The 16457-nt window shown below is 42.8% G+C and overlaps 1 protein-coding gene across 1 annotated transcript; it reads left to right on the top strand.

The window, feature by feature from the left end:
* The first annotated feature begins 3806 nt into the window (after positions 1 to 3806).
* On the top strand, positions 3807 to 14755 carry kiaa1191 (KIAA1191 ortholog). Its single transcript, XM_063203823.1, has 9 exons — positions 3807 to 3976; positions 5009 to 5152; positions 7256 to 7355; positions 8546 to 8733; positions 9460 to 9577; positions 10501 to 10628; positions 10961 to 11073; positions 12894 to 13075; positions 13444 to 14755. Exons 3-9 carry the CDS (start codon positions 7331 to 7333, stop codon positions 13653 to 13655), a joined length of 966 nt encoding a protein of 321 aa, XP_063059893.1. The 5' UTR covers positions 3807 to 3976; positions 5009 to 5152; positions 7256 to 7330; the 3' UTR covers positions 13656 to 14755.
* Positions 14756 to 16457: the final 1702 nt, after the last annotated feature.

Raw genomic sequence — 16457 nt, 5'->3', positions numbered from 1 at the left:
ACAGTAAGGGTCCCTGGAGCAGTGTGAGGTTAGATGCCTTACTCAAGAACACTTACATACAAATCGATGAAATGGGACTCAAACCTGCAACCTTCCAATCCCAAGACTCCCTTATGCCCCAAAAATAAGAATTACATCCGCCTAATTAGTGGTCAGGGTATAACCTATCCTGTATCAAAGCTTCCAAAGTCAGCGAGCTTGAATGTCCTCTGGGCTGAGATGTCAATCATTCTGCGGCTTCAGGAAATAAAAATAGCCCACTTGTTGCCACACGTTTCTTCTGCGTGTCAGTGGCTATGTTTACATGACGTATTTGATTCCAAATGAATAATTTAGGATTAATTAGTTCTGTTGAGTTTACTTTGATCTTTCATTTAATTCTGAATTGTGAAGTGTTTACATGACGTTTTCAAAGCAGAATTACAGTAAGCTTCATTCAGAATTAAATTTAGTCAATTCTGAATTAAATGTCTCATGTAGACGTAGCCATTAATTCACTAATTGGCTCATTTCACATCGCAGATCTGCATGATTTCTGCGTTTATTAGAATCAACTGAACACATTTATTTGGATGAAATCAAAAATAGTTGTTTGACTCCATGAGGTGATAATGCATGTCATGGTGTCAGGGTACCGTCTGCATACAGAGACAGAAGAAAGAGTTTTATGGTAGACAGGGCCGCTGACAGCTTTGGCCGGGCCCAGGACAAAGTCGGCTGAAAGGGCCCCCCAGCCCAATGCATACAATGTAATGAGGACCAATTTCTGGGCCCCCTCTCTCCCTGGGCCCGGGACAAATGTCCCCTTTATCTCTCCCACGGCGTGCAGACTGAGTATATGGGGCCCTCTGCTGGTGGTACATGCTCAGTGGTCTTCTAGATAATTCACCAGTCACGACTCCAGTCTCCATTTGCCTGATTGTGAAGGAAATGGCTAGGTAACTCAGCCTAAGAATAACTCCACCATCTCAGCGGGTTGAGAGTGACCTTCAACCTGTAGTTCATTACAAAAACGGGTAGAAAGAGCAAGTGGATTCTCAATTACACAACTTTCCCTTGCAATTTAGTTTCAACTTGGATTTGTATTAGTAAAAACACATAGACCTTCATGTAGACCTGGATGTAGGGTAACATACAATCTAGAGACCATCGTTTCTCAAAGTACAGTCCAGGGACCCCTGGAGGTCCATGGTGCATTGCCAAGTGGTCTGTGAAATAATTTATTACCACTTAGCTACTCATTCTGCTCATTATTACAACATTTTTCATGTTTTTATTTGACCTTTATTCATCCAGGAAGGTCCCATTGAGGAACTAGAAGCACTCAGAGAGTGCAGACCTCCGCCAAGGAAGCTGATTGATACATTTGACCATGTTACACCCTAATGCCGTGATCACACCGTCGGCGTTGAATGCGTGAAAAGATACGGAAGTAATTGACTTAGTATGGGAGAGCAGGCAGCAGAAGCGTTAAAAGACGCAAAGCGTGTCTAGAGTCAAAAGCATCAGAAGCCGAGGGCGTCAAAAGTTCAACTTCATCTTAAAATATGTAATGAGCTCGGCGGCAGCAGGTGGCAGCCAATGGAATGTTCACATTTTTCTAAACACGAGCTTCGGTTGGTGGAGATTCTTGGTCGAACGTTTCAGGTTGAACCTTTTGCCGTGTTCAACACCCCTGAACTGTGCTTTCCAAGCAGGAGTCAGCAGCGTTTTAGCTCTTTCAACGCCGGGGGTGTGACCATGGCATAAGTCTTTCTGCCTTGTTTTTGTGCTGTTCCCGCAATTCAATTTCTGGTCACTAGGGGGCGTCTAGATGGTGAAGAATCTTTTGAAAAGTCCTGGTTCCGGTTCGTGATCCGGATCTCCACCAGAATTTAATCACTTGTTCCTTGGGTCATTACTAACAGCTCCACAAAGTTTTGTCCAAATCAGTTGTTTAGGTTTGGAGTTATGCTGGTGACAGAATCTTTAAAAGAGTCCTGGTTCCGGTTCGTGATCCGGATCACCACCAGAATTTAATCACTTGTTCCTTGGGTCATTATCAACAAACCGACAACGTTTCGTCCCAAACGGTTGATTAGTTTTTGAGTTATGCTGCTGACAAACAGACAGACAAACAAACAGACAGACAAACCAACGTGACCGAAAACATTACCTCCTTGGTGGAAGTAATAAAACTTCTTCTTCCATGGAGTCCTGGGAAAGACAGCATGGTGCAGAGGTGCAGAGAGACAATCCACAGCAGGCAGTTGTGGAAAAGAAGAAAGCATACCATAGACAACAATACACTGGAACAAAACACTAGAATAGTGAATAGTGAATAGAACACAATGAACAAAGATGACGTAGAAGACTATATCAACAGTGACACTCTTCTATTACAATAAGAATAATAATAAAAACATCTACCGGTATAGAAGGCACATTTTCCCAGTTAATGGAGTTCTGGGGGTTATTCCAAACATGTGGGGTATATGAGCTAAAAGAAAGCTTGCCTTGTTCATTGTGCACAGCTGGAATATTTAAGATACTTTTATTTCCTGACCTGGTGCTACAGTAAGAACTGGTTTAGACAATAGACTGGTAGGCCTAATGTATGATGAGAGTTTACCAACCAATGCTTCAGCAATAAAAATCAGAGTTGGCTTAACACTGACATTGAACACACTCTGCTGACAAATTATGTCAAGCAGTCAAAACAATTGATTTGATTTTGAAAGTGGACCTTGGCAAATTCTGGGTCCCCGGCCCAAAAACACCTGAGAAAGATAGTCAGCCATACTGTGCATGTAGACATTTTTGTGCGCAATAACAAGAGTAAAGTAATGACTTGTGTAAAAAAGGAACAGAAGAGCGCACATTTAACAAGTGACAATGAGACCAATGGATTGTTTCTGTCATTCTCCTTCTCTCCATCCTTCTGTCCCTCATGTATTCAAGAATGTCAAATATCATCACTGGTCTTTCTGGGAAAAGAAAAGTTTTGAGGTCTACCTTGTCATCTGTATCATCACTGGTATACAGTTCAGAGCAGACAGATTGGTGCATTAATTCTTAGAATTCTTGAACTGTACAGCACATGGCTTCCATAATTGTTTCATCTGAGATAGGTTGCACTTATCCAAGGTTGCAGTCAGTCTGGCTATATTTAAACTGGTAAGGGCAGGAAATTGTAACCTTCATCATTATTATCACTGCAGGAGAGCCAAACAGAATGATTAAATGTAACCTTTCTATGCTCTGGGACAGATTACGACTTCGGGCACTTGGGCCAGAAACAAGAAAGTAGTAAGTACGGTAGTTTACGAAAATATTTGGTGTTTCAGGACAAATGTTGGAGACCCTATGCTGTTGGGGGTTCGGGCGGGGGTATGTCTTCCAATAAAATTGTGAAATACAGTTGTATGAAAGAGGACACAGAGCCTTCAGGGTGCTCAAGGGCCCCGAATTGAGTCTTGGGACCCTGGGCCTGGGCCTGGTAGGCCCGTGCAGTAATCCATTCTTGTCAAGAGATGAACAATTTTGGACATCTCTCATATGAAAGAAAGCTGTTTTACAAAACGAATACGGTCCATTGGATATGCGAGGTACTAACCATACTACTTCTGGATAAAAATGAAAAGAAAAAAAAACCCAACAACAAAAAAACCCCAATAGCTTCCAGGATGAAAAAGGCACATGGAAGATACATGAAAAGATACAAAGTTGCATGTGGTTAATGATTGGTTGCATTGTCGCCAGCAGGCGTTTCCTGCAAATTGATAGGTCACACCATTTGACTGACATTTCCACCCTATGTTATCTAGCTCACTACTGCCGCTACCCTTGTGTGAACTGAAAGTCATGGCAAATGCGATGTTGTCATCTCTTGCGGCCTTTAAACACAACTGTCATTTCGCGCAGTTGCAAACGCCTCTTGCGATCCTGATGGATTGTTAACCGCTTAACAGGTGGACCAGCATCACAACCATTTCAGGTATGCGGACAGCTCTTCTTCGCGCGCACTTGGCTTTGCGCTTTTCCGAGGCTCGAGAGCTATCATACTTGACTAGCGGTAGCAGATAAGCTAACGGCTTGCAGTGCGCTTCCAGACCAGCTGATTCCAGTTTGCCAACCTGAATCCTTTCATATCTCGTCGAGAGTAAACATTGCGCTACATTATTATTTATTGGACCGCTTTGTGTTGTCTTATTATTACGCGCGTGTAACGGTGTAGTAACCAAGCCTCTGCTTTGCGAGCTCTCGCTGAGTAATGTTTGCGGAAACAGCTGTGCAACATTTAACATTGTGTGGGAAATAGTTCTAGTTGGTTTGATAGCTGTAAGCTAAACTGATGCAGCGAACAGACGTACGCATGCATGCTATGTTTAACCATTGCACGAACAACATAAATATCCCAATGTCTCATTTTACCTATTGTGCCATTCTTACATACTTGGTTTTTATTCCACTGTGTGCAAACAGACACTGGCAAAGATATTATGTAACAGTATCTGTGCTTAATCCGCTAAGATGTCTATTATCTCTTTCTCTGTGAAGACGTGGGTGCCAGGCAGGTGTTGCGTCTCTGGGTAGATACAATAGTATGCATGATGAGTGTAGCCTATGAATAATGTTATATTCCCCTTTTCAAGTGGAAATGATGTTCAAGACAAAATTGACCTCAACATCATTGTAGAATTTTTAAAACATACAGATTGAACCAAGTGAAATCAATGGTAAACCAATCAATGGTTTTAAACTGTTTACTTGGACCTAACACATCATGTTTTGTTGTCAAGCAAGCAGCCTCGCTGGACTGGACCCAATAGCACATTACATCACCTCATAAAATAACAATGACCGAGTTTGCCTGGTTACTTCAAACAGACAGACCAGGTTCCCTCTGCATGATATCAGACAGACGATACCGGCTGACTGTCTCACTCTCACGCATTGATAATGTCTACTGTGATGGTCTCTCAGGTTCATCTTCCCCCCTCACAGTCTCTGGTTGTCTGTCTCCCAGATCCAAACCCCTGCCAGCCCAGCCCAGCGCTCCGCTCCGAACCAGACCGACCACGATGCATCATGCTGCAGCCTCACTACTTGTGAGTCAGCAAGAAATTCCTGTACTTTAGCAGAGGAGACAAACATCTCGACCATCCCTTCCGTAAGTGGGCTGAACGTATTGGTTGGCATGAAATTACTATTCGTCTGGAACAGGGACAGAAAGTCTGTTTTGCACTTGCAGTGAGGGCAGCATTACGGAAACATTCAGCAGATATTGCATTTGGTTGCAGTGTTGCCATGTCATTGCTTGGAATCCCACAAATTCACTTCCCTGACAGTCACACATTACACTTAGTTTATTTGTGAAAGACTCCTTGCTGTGTATTTGCAGCTGAGCAAACCTGTTCTCCCAGAAATGGCCTGGAAATTTGATTTCAAAACCCAAAATGTGCACGTGATACTGTACATTTACAAATGGGTTGTGCCGGTCAAGTCAAAAGTCCATGGACATCAGCTGGGCAGTATGCCAGCCGTCAGGCCGCAGCAGAACTTGTAAACGCACGGTGCCATCCATTAAACTGATAAAAGTTTAACAGAGGAAGACCTTTGTGTCAGTCTCTGACCGAGGAAAACCTTTGCGACAGTCTCACAGATAGCAGTCTACCAGTCAGATAACGTGTTGGTACATGTGTTATCTCCTTTTTCCGGCTAGTAATGGTTATTAACAGTGTGCGTAATTTTAATAATATGATGTACAATTTTATGTCAGGCATGGGAAGTAGGACATGTTTAATCGGTGGAGTGCATTTGTTCATCCTGTCTGGCTAATTTGCCGGTCTCTTGTTTTCTGCACTCTGCTTATCGATCCCTCGTGAAATTCCATCAGCTGCCAACAGTAGACAAGCCTCAGTGAGGGGAACACATCCAATTATCCTCTCTAAAATGGCGGATTGAGATACTTAGTCTAAGCTGTGCCAAAATTAAGGAGGCATGGACTGAAAGGTGGGGGTTTCGAATTATTTAAAATGGTCTCTTGCGTGATTACAATCATGTTAGTTATGATTGAACAATTATGATTTGTTAAAATTTGATGGCTATGATCATGGACTCTGACATGGACTTGTATGTTGTTTTCCACAGTAATTAAATAGTAATCACAGTTGTTTGTTACATTAATGAGTAGATCATCAGATGATAGTTTACAGTCCTAATCTTAATATCTACCCCCCCCCCACACACACACACAAACACACACACCCACACTAGCCCTGAAGATTGATACATGTCTTTCACAACATTCGTTTGTCCTTCAACATGTGCTGTATGCTTAACTCATTCAGTGCCAGCCATTTTCAAATTCAGACCGGGGGGTTACCAGGCTTTTTTCAACATTTGAGTGTTTTTTCAAGAGCCATGAAAATTTGACTTCTTTGTCTTTGTGAACAACAAACATACCAGATCAACGTGTTAGGCCCCACCCCCCATAAAAAAACACAATTGACTTGATACCAAGTCTTTGGCACTGTGCCATACATTCTGAAAAGACTCGTTTTCAAGTCCATGGCACTGAAAGAGCTACATTTAAATAACGGATGTCAGTGTTAAGATAGTATAACAGTATAAACATCTCTTCATGGTAGCGATTTTCATTCTCAGTTAATTAAACTTCCTAGAAAGATTATGTATAATTTTTTCAGTGAATCATGGTGTGTCATTCTCAGTTAACAAAACCTCCTAGACAGATAGTCTATCATAATGATTCTCAAACTGCGGACCGGTAATGATAATATCTGTGTGTGTTGCTGCTGACTATTTACTTGAGTTTTACTGTTCACTGGGTCAGAGGTGGACCCCGAACATTTTCGAAAATTTCGTGTGGGCCCCAAAGCTGGAAAAGGTTGGGAAGCCTGGTCTATCACATTTCTTTGATTGTCAATATAAACCAAGTGTTACTATTCCCTGAGTGGATACTGTGTGTCTTTTGAATGTACTACTTGCTGATTCAAGCAATAATCTTAGCTACCATTTCTGCCGCATGCTGTTCGGTGAGCTCCCTTAGCGCAGCACTATGGCTCTCTGTAATGTCATGGCAATGTTGTTATGATGTAGTTAAGCATTTTTAGCAAGTGAATAGGGTCGCCGGCGACATGTTACATGTTACATGTTGTTAAAACTCTTTAGTGTTCCCTACTGTAGGTGTATGCCAGGGGTGTTTTTGTAAGGCATCATGTTCGTTTTTCAATGTGTTTTTTTTCCCCATCAGGTAAAGGGTCGCTGTTGCCACTGATTGACCAACTTCATTCTCGGCCGCCTACTGCTCTACTTCTCTGCTGCAACAATGTCAAGATCAAATGACATCCCAGGTGGGCACAGCCGTGGTTGCACATTACTCTTTTGTGTCCTTGATGCCAGGGCACTGAACTTCTGTACTGAACAAGTGTATATTCCGTGGAAGTACAGAAGAGATTATACTGTGTGTGCCACTTAATTGTTTACTACTTTTTGCAAAATATTTGTTTAGCTGCACAAATGTAGTTGTTGATTTTCCAAGTTTGTAAAATGTCCAAGTTTAACATTTCTGCCAAGCTTATAAAATGTGTAAGTGTAATATTGAATTTCTGCAGTACCATGGATGGATACAGTGACAGAAGCAGTAATTCATTGTCCTTTTAAGCTCACACTGTATCAATTTTGATTTTCGAAGCACATGTCATGGAACTAATTCATTTTTACTAGACGTCTACTGTATTCTACTAGAGGTTCATATTGCAGTGTGTGTGTGCTAATTGTAAAAAACAGACTACATACCTGTATTCACTTATGTATCTTATTTAGTCAATATTATTCAGTGCTGGGGCCTCATGTACGAAGACTTCCGTAGATTTCCTGCTGATTATTTGCATGTGTGAAAATGTGAAAAAATACTGTACATATGCACCTAAAATTTTGAATGTTTTCATGCTGATTTAAGAGGTATATTAGCCTGGTGAACCAGCGCCACCCGCTGGACGGCAAAATGTTTTGTCTACGGGTGGGTCTGGCCTCGCATAATGATTCAATGAAGCCAGAATGCCATGAATCTGGCAAACCAATTACAACGCAAAGATGTGTTTTGAATCAAAGCGGGCAGGGTTTTGAGGGAAGGTTGTTCTCATCAACAATCTTCGGATGTATTATGCATCGAGGCCAGACTAAATTAGACATCCACATTTAGTCTGGTTTATCAGGCTAGAGGTATATCCGATTTCACATGAATTTAGTACGCATCCACTTTTTCATGTTAAGTCAGTCTTACGACATGGAAAGTTACTTACATTGTTTTTTTGTGTGTAAGCGAGCATTGTACATGAGGCCCTTGATGATTTAAGACTTTGAGTGGCTGAGCATGGAGTGTGAATTAAACTATATATAGTATCTACAGAACTTCATGCACAATGGGTTTTTTTTGTCACAGACTTCAGGCAACCAGGAGCCTCTTTTTCTGCCAACTCATTCAAATATTGAAAGCTACAATTGTATTAAGTACTGTCTTATATTCTGTAATGTCCTTTAGCCCTGGAGGGAGGTCCCTCTGATGGTATTCTGGGAGGGATGTCCATTCCCAGGGGCATGACCCGGCGGGCCATGAGCTACGACGAGAGCCTGGAGGGACACATGTCCCCCCTCCCCTCGGACATCAACATCAGCAACCTGTGGATGAGGCCCGTCATCCCCGAACGCAAATTCCAGCGACTCGCCGAAGTCAGTCCACTTCTTTCTTTCTTTCTTTGTCATTTATTTGACAAAATAATCTTGAATGATGCAGCTCTCTCCTCGTCTTCTTTTTTTTTAATCTTAAATGATCTTCTCAGAATCACACAGTTACACCACCAAAAGTGTTGCAGAAATATTATCTGCACAATAGCCATAGAGCTCAGTGAACTACAGTCTACTCGTTCTACTGTATGTGAGTGAGTAATCCTGAATGCACTTCAAAAACAGTACGCAGATACAAGTGTTAATCCACATAGCACTTCCATAAATTCTGGATACGCCTACCTGGTATAATCTGTCACTCATCAAGGATATAAATAAATGCAAGAAAAGACAGGTTGTTCATGGAATCATAGCAACTGTGCCTTTGTCTTATCTAAAGAGTTGTATTTCCTAGCTGAAAGTAGGTCTCGTAAGCATCTATGATGTGATTTATGAGTTTAGGGCCAAGATAAAATTGTTTGTGAATGGTGACCCCGTTTCTACAGGACCAAAGAGAAATGAACACTGTTGCTTCGTTGGAATATGTTCAGAACATCTTTTTTTTTTTTAATTCCTTATCTCTTACCATTTATTTTCATTACTATTATTATTACAGCACAAAATAGAACACTCGCAACATTAATTTCACTGCAAATTGTGCAAGCGCAAGAGGACGTGACAAATAAAAATCTTGCATCTGGAATAAAAAATGTTCCTGTTTTGTCCCTGCAGGAGGATGAGAGTGGAGCCGGGCTGATCCACACTCCCTCTGTTGACAGTGAGGCTGCCAGACCAATGGTCCCTGTGGTGAAGACCAAAGCCTCCTCCGTCATGAGCTCTCTGATAACCAGTAAGAAACTAAACCCTAAAGCTGTACTACTCTGACAACCCATGTCATGCACAACCTCTCTCTGAAATGGTTCTTGTTACCTAAATGGACTCTCGCAAATAGCAATGTTGTTAACTAACAAGAGTTCAAGAGACAAGTAACAAGAGACGCTTTTGCAAACTTCTGTAGTTGGACATGTGCGTAGGATATTACCCCAGTGAGGTTGTCATTCAAGTGTAAAAAATCCTGCACACTGTTCATTCCAACAGCAAGCTTTAATACAACATTTCGGTCATCTGACCTTTGCCAGATAAAGTTACAAACACAATTCAAATACAGACTTTAGAAAAAAGTTGACTAGCTTGGGCCAATCAGGTCATGTTGAGCAGGTCATGTCACTCCATTCATGAAGAGTGCCGCGTCGCCTATCACGACTTTCACGACCTGGTGAAGATGTCAAGTGTGAGGAGTCACCTGTCGCCTCGGTCAGGAAGACATCTACAGCTTGTATTAAGTTTTGACCATCACCAAAAAATTAGATAAACAAATAGGCATGGACATTAAGACATTTTTTTTTACAAAATGTAGGAGAAGTGTTACTTAGTTTTTTAAATAGACAGAGACTTAGCCAAGAGGAAACTATTGATCTTTTGAAAATGGGTTTCTACAAACTTAATTTACCTGTATTAGTACAAGTGAAACGGATTTCATGTGAATTACGAATATTTATTGTGATGACTGTAATCAGGGAAGCCAACAGGTGGGGGCAAAGGGGACGGTCATCCTGGGCACAGGGTGAGCGGGGGCCCAGAATCGGGTCCCCAATTTATTGTACTGTATGTGTTGAGTGGGGCAGCTTTTCAAATGACTTTGTCCCTGGGCCCAGCCAAAGTTGTCAACGGCCCTGACGTCCATGTTTGCTAAAATGTTTGTCAACTTTTCAGAGCAGACCCAGGAGAACATCCACAAATTTGAGAAGCAGGCGGGACTGACTGATACAGGCTACACCCCCCATAAAGGCCTGGTGGATGAGAACACCAGCCACTACCACCGCATATCTGACTCCATACACGTGAGTTACTCCTGCTCTAGTTTACTTTTGTCCATTTCAATTGATGTAAATTGATATAGCAGGATTGTGACAGACCGGTTTCTTGAGGATTTCCGGTGCAGATTAAGTCGATCAAATGGTGTAATTTGTCTTCATGACACACAAGACAGATTTCGGGATAAATAAAAGCACATGACCATGGGCTTTGAAAAATTTGCATGACCTGTTGTGTTATGTTTCAAGGCTGGGACATTGATAAAATGGAAAAGGAAAAGGAAAAAGGAAAAAGTTGTCTTTGGTCACATTCAAGCTACCTATTTTTTGCTACTTTCTTTTGTCCTTTCTTCTAATAGAAGATGCACATGCACAATACTGACGTGCAACATGTAAAGGAGGAGAAGCAGTCATCATCCACTCAGTCTACTCCAGCAAGTACCCCACAGTCCTCACCCAAGCAGAAGCGCAGGTATATTCAGCTCCTACCGCTACTTATTGCGCAGACACCATTCAAATGTCCAGGCTAGGGATGGCGAAAATTTAAAAATATCTTAACCGGTTACTGAGACTCATTAACCGGTGGTTAACCGGTTAACCGGCAATCTCAAATTATATAACGTTCGTGTGACTGATATTTTATTTTTCACATAAGCCTTTCTTTTGCTGCTCAGACAGGACCCGTCATGTCCAGCCAGTGTTGCCAGATGGAAAATGCTGAATTATCGTACCAAAACCTCAAAATTATAGTTTTTGGGGGCTTTTTGGGAGGAAATTATTATTATAATTATTATTACCGGTTAACCGGTGGCAGAAAATGTAACCGGTTATCGTTGATCCGGTCGACTATCGGTTAACCGGTTACTGGTAAACATCCCTAGTCCAGGCATAACCTATGAGGCTACTAAAGTGTCTTCATCAGGACTTTGCATTCAGTAGCGGCTTTTATAGCAGGTTGTAGCACAATGTAAGCCTGGCGATGCCATCCTACCTACTTCCACCCAAAGATTTTGGCTGTACATAGTCTGGCCCAACCCTCCTAGCTCGGTTCGCTCACGGTTCTGCAATCAGCTTACAGTTGAGAGTGGTGATGCAGAACTCACCCGCAGAGTCCGTTACTGATTGGTATAAGGTAACACTATTCACACTTTTGTCTTGTTATTGTATGCTTTGGCAACACTGTATCGTAACAGTCATGCTAATTAAGCACAATTTGAATTTTAATTTGAATTCGGAACTCCAATTAATTTAAATTGCAGAGTAAAGTCACACTATTTCCCACCCTCCATGGAAACGGATTCCTCTTAGCTTGTTCCAGACTGTGTGATAGAGTCAACAGTCGGCTTTTGATCAGTCTACCATAATGTGGCGCAGTGAATGAATGTTGAACGCCCTCCTAACTCTAAGAGCTGGACCCAAAAACTCTTATCCTGCCCCTGTCTAGCTGAGCTAGCTAGCTAGAGCCCCTGTGTGTGTGTGTGTGTGTGTGTGTGTGTGTGTGTGTGTGTGTGTGTGTGTGTGTGTGTGTGTGTGTGTGTGTGTGTGTGTGTGTGTGTGTGTGTGTGTGTGTGCATCAGCTGCTTTTGCAACAAATCACAGTGCTTGGCTTGGCTACAAGTGTTGTTAGTACTGTATGTCGTGCTCTAATGACTTATGTGCACATGTGCACACATCGGCCTCTAGAGGGCTCAGAATGGTTGGCCTCTCAAAAACAAATTCAAACCCTGTTTGAACAAATATTGCTCATTATCACCAATAACTGGCAGTGTCCATATTTGGGTGTACCCATCAGAACATTTTTGCTATGGACAATCACTTTGGTCAGTGTGGTTTTAATTAGCCAGACCACGCCCTCCTAGTGACGCAACACCTTCGGCGGTACTTCTAGTCAGCCCAGGAGCAATACAAATATCGTTTCTGAACTCCGTAGAAGTTGGGAACTCATCCCACTTTGTCGGGAAGCAATCAACTTTGAGTAGCTCCAAAGGCCCTGGGTAGAGGCGTGTTCAAGACAGTGACATGGTTTAAGCAGAGACGTTCTATTGGGACTAAGAAAATTGGGACGAAGTTTGGTTTAAACTTCGGCACAGCCTTTCCTGGCCTCAACCAGTAGCAAACTGAGGGAGGCGGGTTAACCAGGCCATTTGGGAAGCGTTATTCGTTATCTTCTTGGTCAGACCATCATCTCGGTATGAGATTTGAAAGTCGATGATAATCAAGCAAGGTTTTAATTGCCTCAATCCTATAGGAGTAACCCCACACCTGACAACTTTGTGTCTGTGTCTGCCTCAGGAGTTGGTTCAGCAGTCAGAGTTCCGCAGCCTCCATCACGAGCTCCGAGCTCAGCACCAGTTCCAATAGCTCTAGTGTTGACTTGGGAGCTGGCGAGGGGGGTGCAGAACGCTGGAGCATCTTCGGACCGCGCCTCTCCACACCCAAGACAGCCACCGACCAGACAGAGCCCACAACGGCAGGTATGGGGAGGCTTACACCTCGTAGACCTAAAGCATTTAACAGACTGTCATACTGTTAATGCAAGGACAAAACACATTAAATGTTGGGTTGATGTGATTATATAACACTGTTAATCATCTTTTTGGTTTGTAAGAATAAGAACATGCCTCTTGATTTTTTGTCTTTTTCGTTTGAATGATAAATTCGACATTCGTACAGGTCAGAAGCATATTCCCAATAATAATTTTGACATTTTTTGACTTTAAGAACTGTGCTGCTGTGAAAAAAATTGTGGTGACACAGGCTCTTGATCTACTCTGGACTACACAGCTCGAGCGACCGATGTTTTGCTTGTTGTTTCCCCCCTCCCCTCCCCTCTCCTCCCCAGCTGGCTTTGCTCTGCAGTCCTACAAGGGGGCCCAGAAGCCGACCCCTATGGAGGTGATGAAGGCTCAGGCCACCCGCCTGGCCGACGACCCTGCTGGCCCCAAAGCGCCGCCCAAGATGGAGATCCCCACCATGGACGGCAAGAGGCAGATGACCAGGCCACACAAGCTCAAACACCGTGACATGAATGTCCTGACACCCTCTGGTTTCTGAGCAACCCAGGGGTGCATTTCTAGACAGCGTCGTTGATAACTTGGTCAGCAACTTACTTGGTCGCAATGCAATTTCCCATTGGCAAGCCACTAAGTTGCTAACTGGTTTGCAACAATGCTTTCGGATGCTTTCGAGAAATGGGGTCCAGTCTATCCTAGCCTAGCCCAGCCCAGCCACCCAACTCTGCTATAGCGCCGCTGAAACCCACGCCACACACCACCCATCAAATCCTCAACTGTTGAATTGGTTAGATGTTGTAGTGTCTGTTCCGCAGTCCTGACCCACCAAGTACTCTCCTGTTGGCTCACATGCACAGTTAGATGAAGTATCTCTCCCTTGACTCCTTCTTACCGCTATTGAAACCCAGTGTAGTTCCGTCAGTCCAGTGCTCTGATCTCTCATGCCTCTGAACAAACAGTAGCTGTTAGTTGTCAATGTGTCGTCCGTTGTTGAAGTACTGCAGTTTTGTGCCATTTCCTTTCTTTTTGCCCCTCTTTTCTTGTTTGGCCTTTTAACATTTCCGTTTTTATGAATTATATGGTTTGCTGTACTAACAGTTTCTCATTTTGTACATTCCTTATTGAAACGGTCAAGCCTTTTTTATAGAATGATTTGTCATCGTGTTATGAGATGTACCATTTGGTGAGAAATGTTCTTCTCATTCCAGAGATTTGTATTGTTCCTATGTTGCACAAGCATGACCTGTCGGTCACAGCTTCAAAATAAGTGAATATAGTCTCCCATTCATATGTGATATTGAATGGACGATCTGTAATGTTATTCAGGGACTTTGACTCATACTGTTCTCCTCAGCGTGTTGACTGTTCTTGTTGTGGTCAACCATTGTCTTTGGTTTTGAGTCAGTGGTCGTAATCCTTGAAGCGTTGTCAACTATGTTGAGCAGAAAAAAAAAACATTAAGAAATAAATTATTGAAGGTCGTTTAGGGCATTTTGTTATTTGTTTTGCACTAATATGCAATGTCAAGAAACGTAATTTCAATGGTCCAACATTTAATTTTGATTCCAAAACAATGAAGGATTTTAATTCCAGTGACCTCAAAACACATGTACATACCCGAATAAAAAAGATTCAAGTTGATCCTTTGTCCATGTCACTTTATTAACATACAGTACAGTGTCTAATGTAAAGTCTACACACCTCTGTTCAAATGCCAACTTTTCATCATGCCAAACATACCCTTTGTGAGTAGCCTATGTCCAAAAAGTTCCAACCTCTTTCATTACACCCCAACACATTTTTCACCACTTTTATTTGGGAGCTTTCAGATGTGTTTTTGCAAAAAAAAACTCCACAAAGGTTGAACTTGTTCAGCCATAATTCCAAAAGGTATGTTTGGCGCTAAAACAACACTGCACATCACCCAAATAGCACCATACCCCTAGTGGTGAAGGAAGTGCCCTGCTTTGGGGTTGCTTTGTAGGATGACTTTGTAGGATGGTGCCAAAACAATCAGCTGCACCTGAACACCACCAAAACCAAGGAAATGGTGATCGATTTCAGGCGCTCCACCCCGCCCTTGGTGCCTGTTTCGATTGGGGGAGAGAATGTGGAGACTGTCTGTACTTACAAGTACTTAGGAGTGCAACTGGACAATAAGCTGGACTGGTCTACAAATTCTGATGCACTTTACAGGAAAGGCGAAAGCAGGCTCTATTTCCTCAGAAGGCTGAGGTCCTTCAATGTCTGCTGCCAACTTCTGCTCATATTCTACCAGTCTGTCATGGCCAGTGTGCTCTTCTACGCTGTGACTTGCTGGGGTGGAAGCATTAGGAGGAGAGATGCTGGACGCCTTGACAGACTGGTGAGGAAGGCGGGGTCAGTGGTGGGCATGGAGCTGCAGTCACTCACCTCAACAGCTGAGAGCAGAACACTGAGCAGACTGGACTCTATTATGGACAATCAGCATCACCCCCTTAACGCCACCTTCACTAGCCAATTGAGTCTGTTCAGTCACAGACTCCGTGCTTTCACCTGCAGGACAGACAGGCTAAGGAGGTCCTTTGTCCCTTGGGCCATTCAACTGTTTAACAGTATACAGAAGGACACTAAGAAGGACATCATTATTGGGGATTGGACTGCCTGAGATGCCAGAGCTGGCCCAGATCTGGAGCCTCTTGGCATGTGTGTGTGTGTGTGTGTGTGTGTGTGTGTGTGTGTGTGTGTGTGTGTGTGTGTGTGTCTGTCTGTCTGTGTGTCTGTGTGTCTGTGTGTCTGTGTTTGTTTTTATGTAGCTACTTGACACCTGAATTTCCCCCTGGGGATCAATAAAGTTTCTCTACTCTACTCTACTCTACTCTTTCCTTGAGTTGGAACTGGGGCCTCATGGCACATTCCAGACCTAATCCAAACTACCTACAGTGCCCTCCATTATTATTGGCACCCCTGGTTGAGATGCGTTTTTTAGCTTCCAATTATTATTTTTTTTCTCTAAATAATATGGGACCTTAATGGAAAAAAGAGAAAAATCCAACCTTCAATACAAGTGCATTTATTCAGTGGGGAAAAAATCCCACAAAAAGAAATAATTATTTGACATCAAATAATGTGTGTCACAATTATTAGCACCCCTGTTGTTAATATTTTGTACAACCCCCTTTTGCCAACAAAACAGCACCTAATCTTCTCCTATAATGTTTCACAAGATGGGAAAAGACAGAAAGAGGGATCTTCAGCCATTCCTCTTTGCAGAATCTCTCTAAATCATCCAGAGACCTGGGTCCTCTCCTCTTCAGCTCACCCCACAGGTTCTCAATGGGGTTGAGGTCTGGGGACTGAGATG

This window comes from Engraulis encrasicolus, chromosome 7 (assembly GCF_034702125.1).
Source record: "Engraulis encrasicolus isolate BLACKSEA-1 chromosome 7, IST_EnEncr_1.0, whole genome shotgun sequence".
NCBI lineage: Eukaryota > Metazoa > Chordata > Actinopteri > Clupeiformes > Engraulidae > Engraulis > Engraulis encrasicolus.
Note: the sequence above shows the minus strand (reverse complement) of the source record. Positions and strands in the feature narration are given on the sequence as shown.

Coding starts and splice junctions, on each gene's coding strand:
- kiaa1191 (XM_063203823.1), top strand. CDS start 7,331: ATGTCAAGATCAAATGACATCCCAG. Junction 9,578..10,500: donor CATGAGCTCTCTGATAACCA/GTAAGAAACTAA, acceptor TCAACTTTTCAG/AGCAGACCCAGGAGAACATC. Junction 11,074..12,893: donor TCACCCAAGCAGAAGCGCAG/GTATATTCAGCT, acceptor TGTCTGCCTCAG/GAGTTGGTTCAGCAGTCAGA.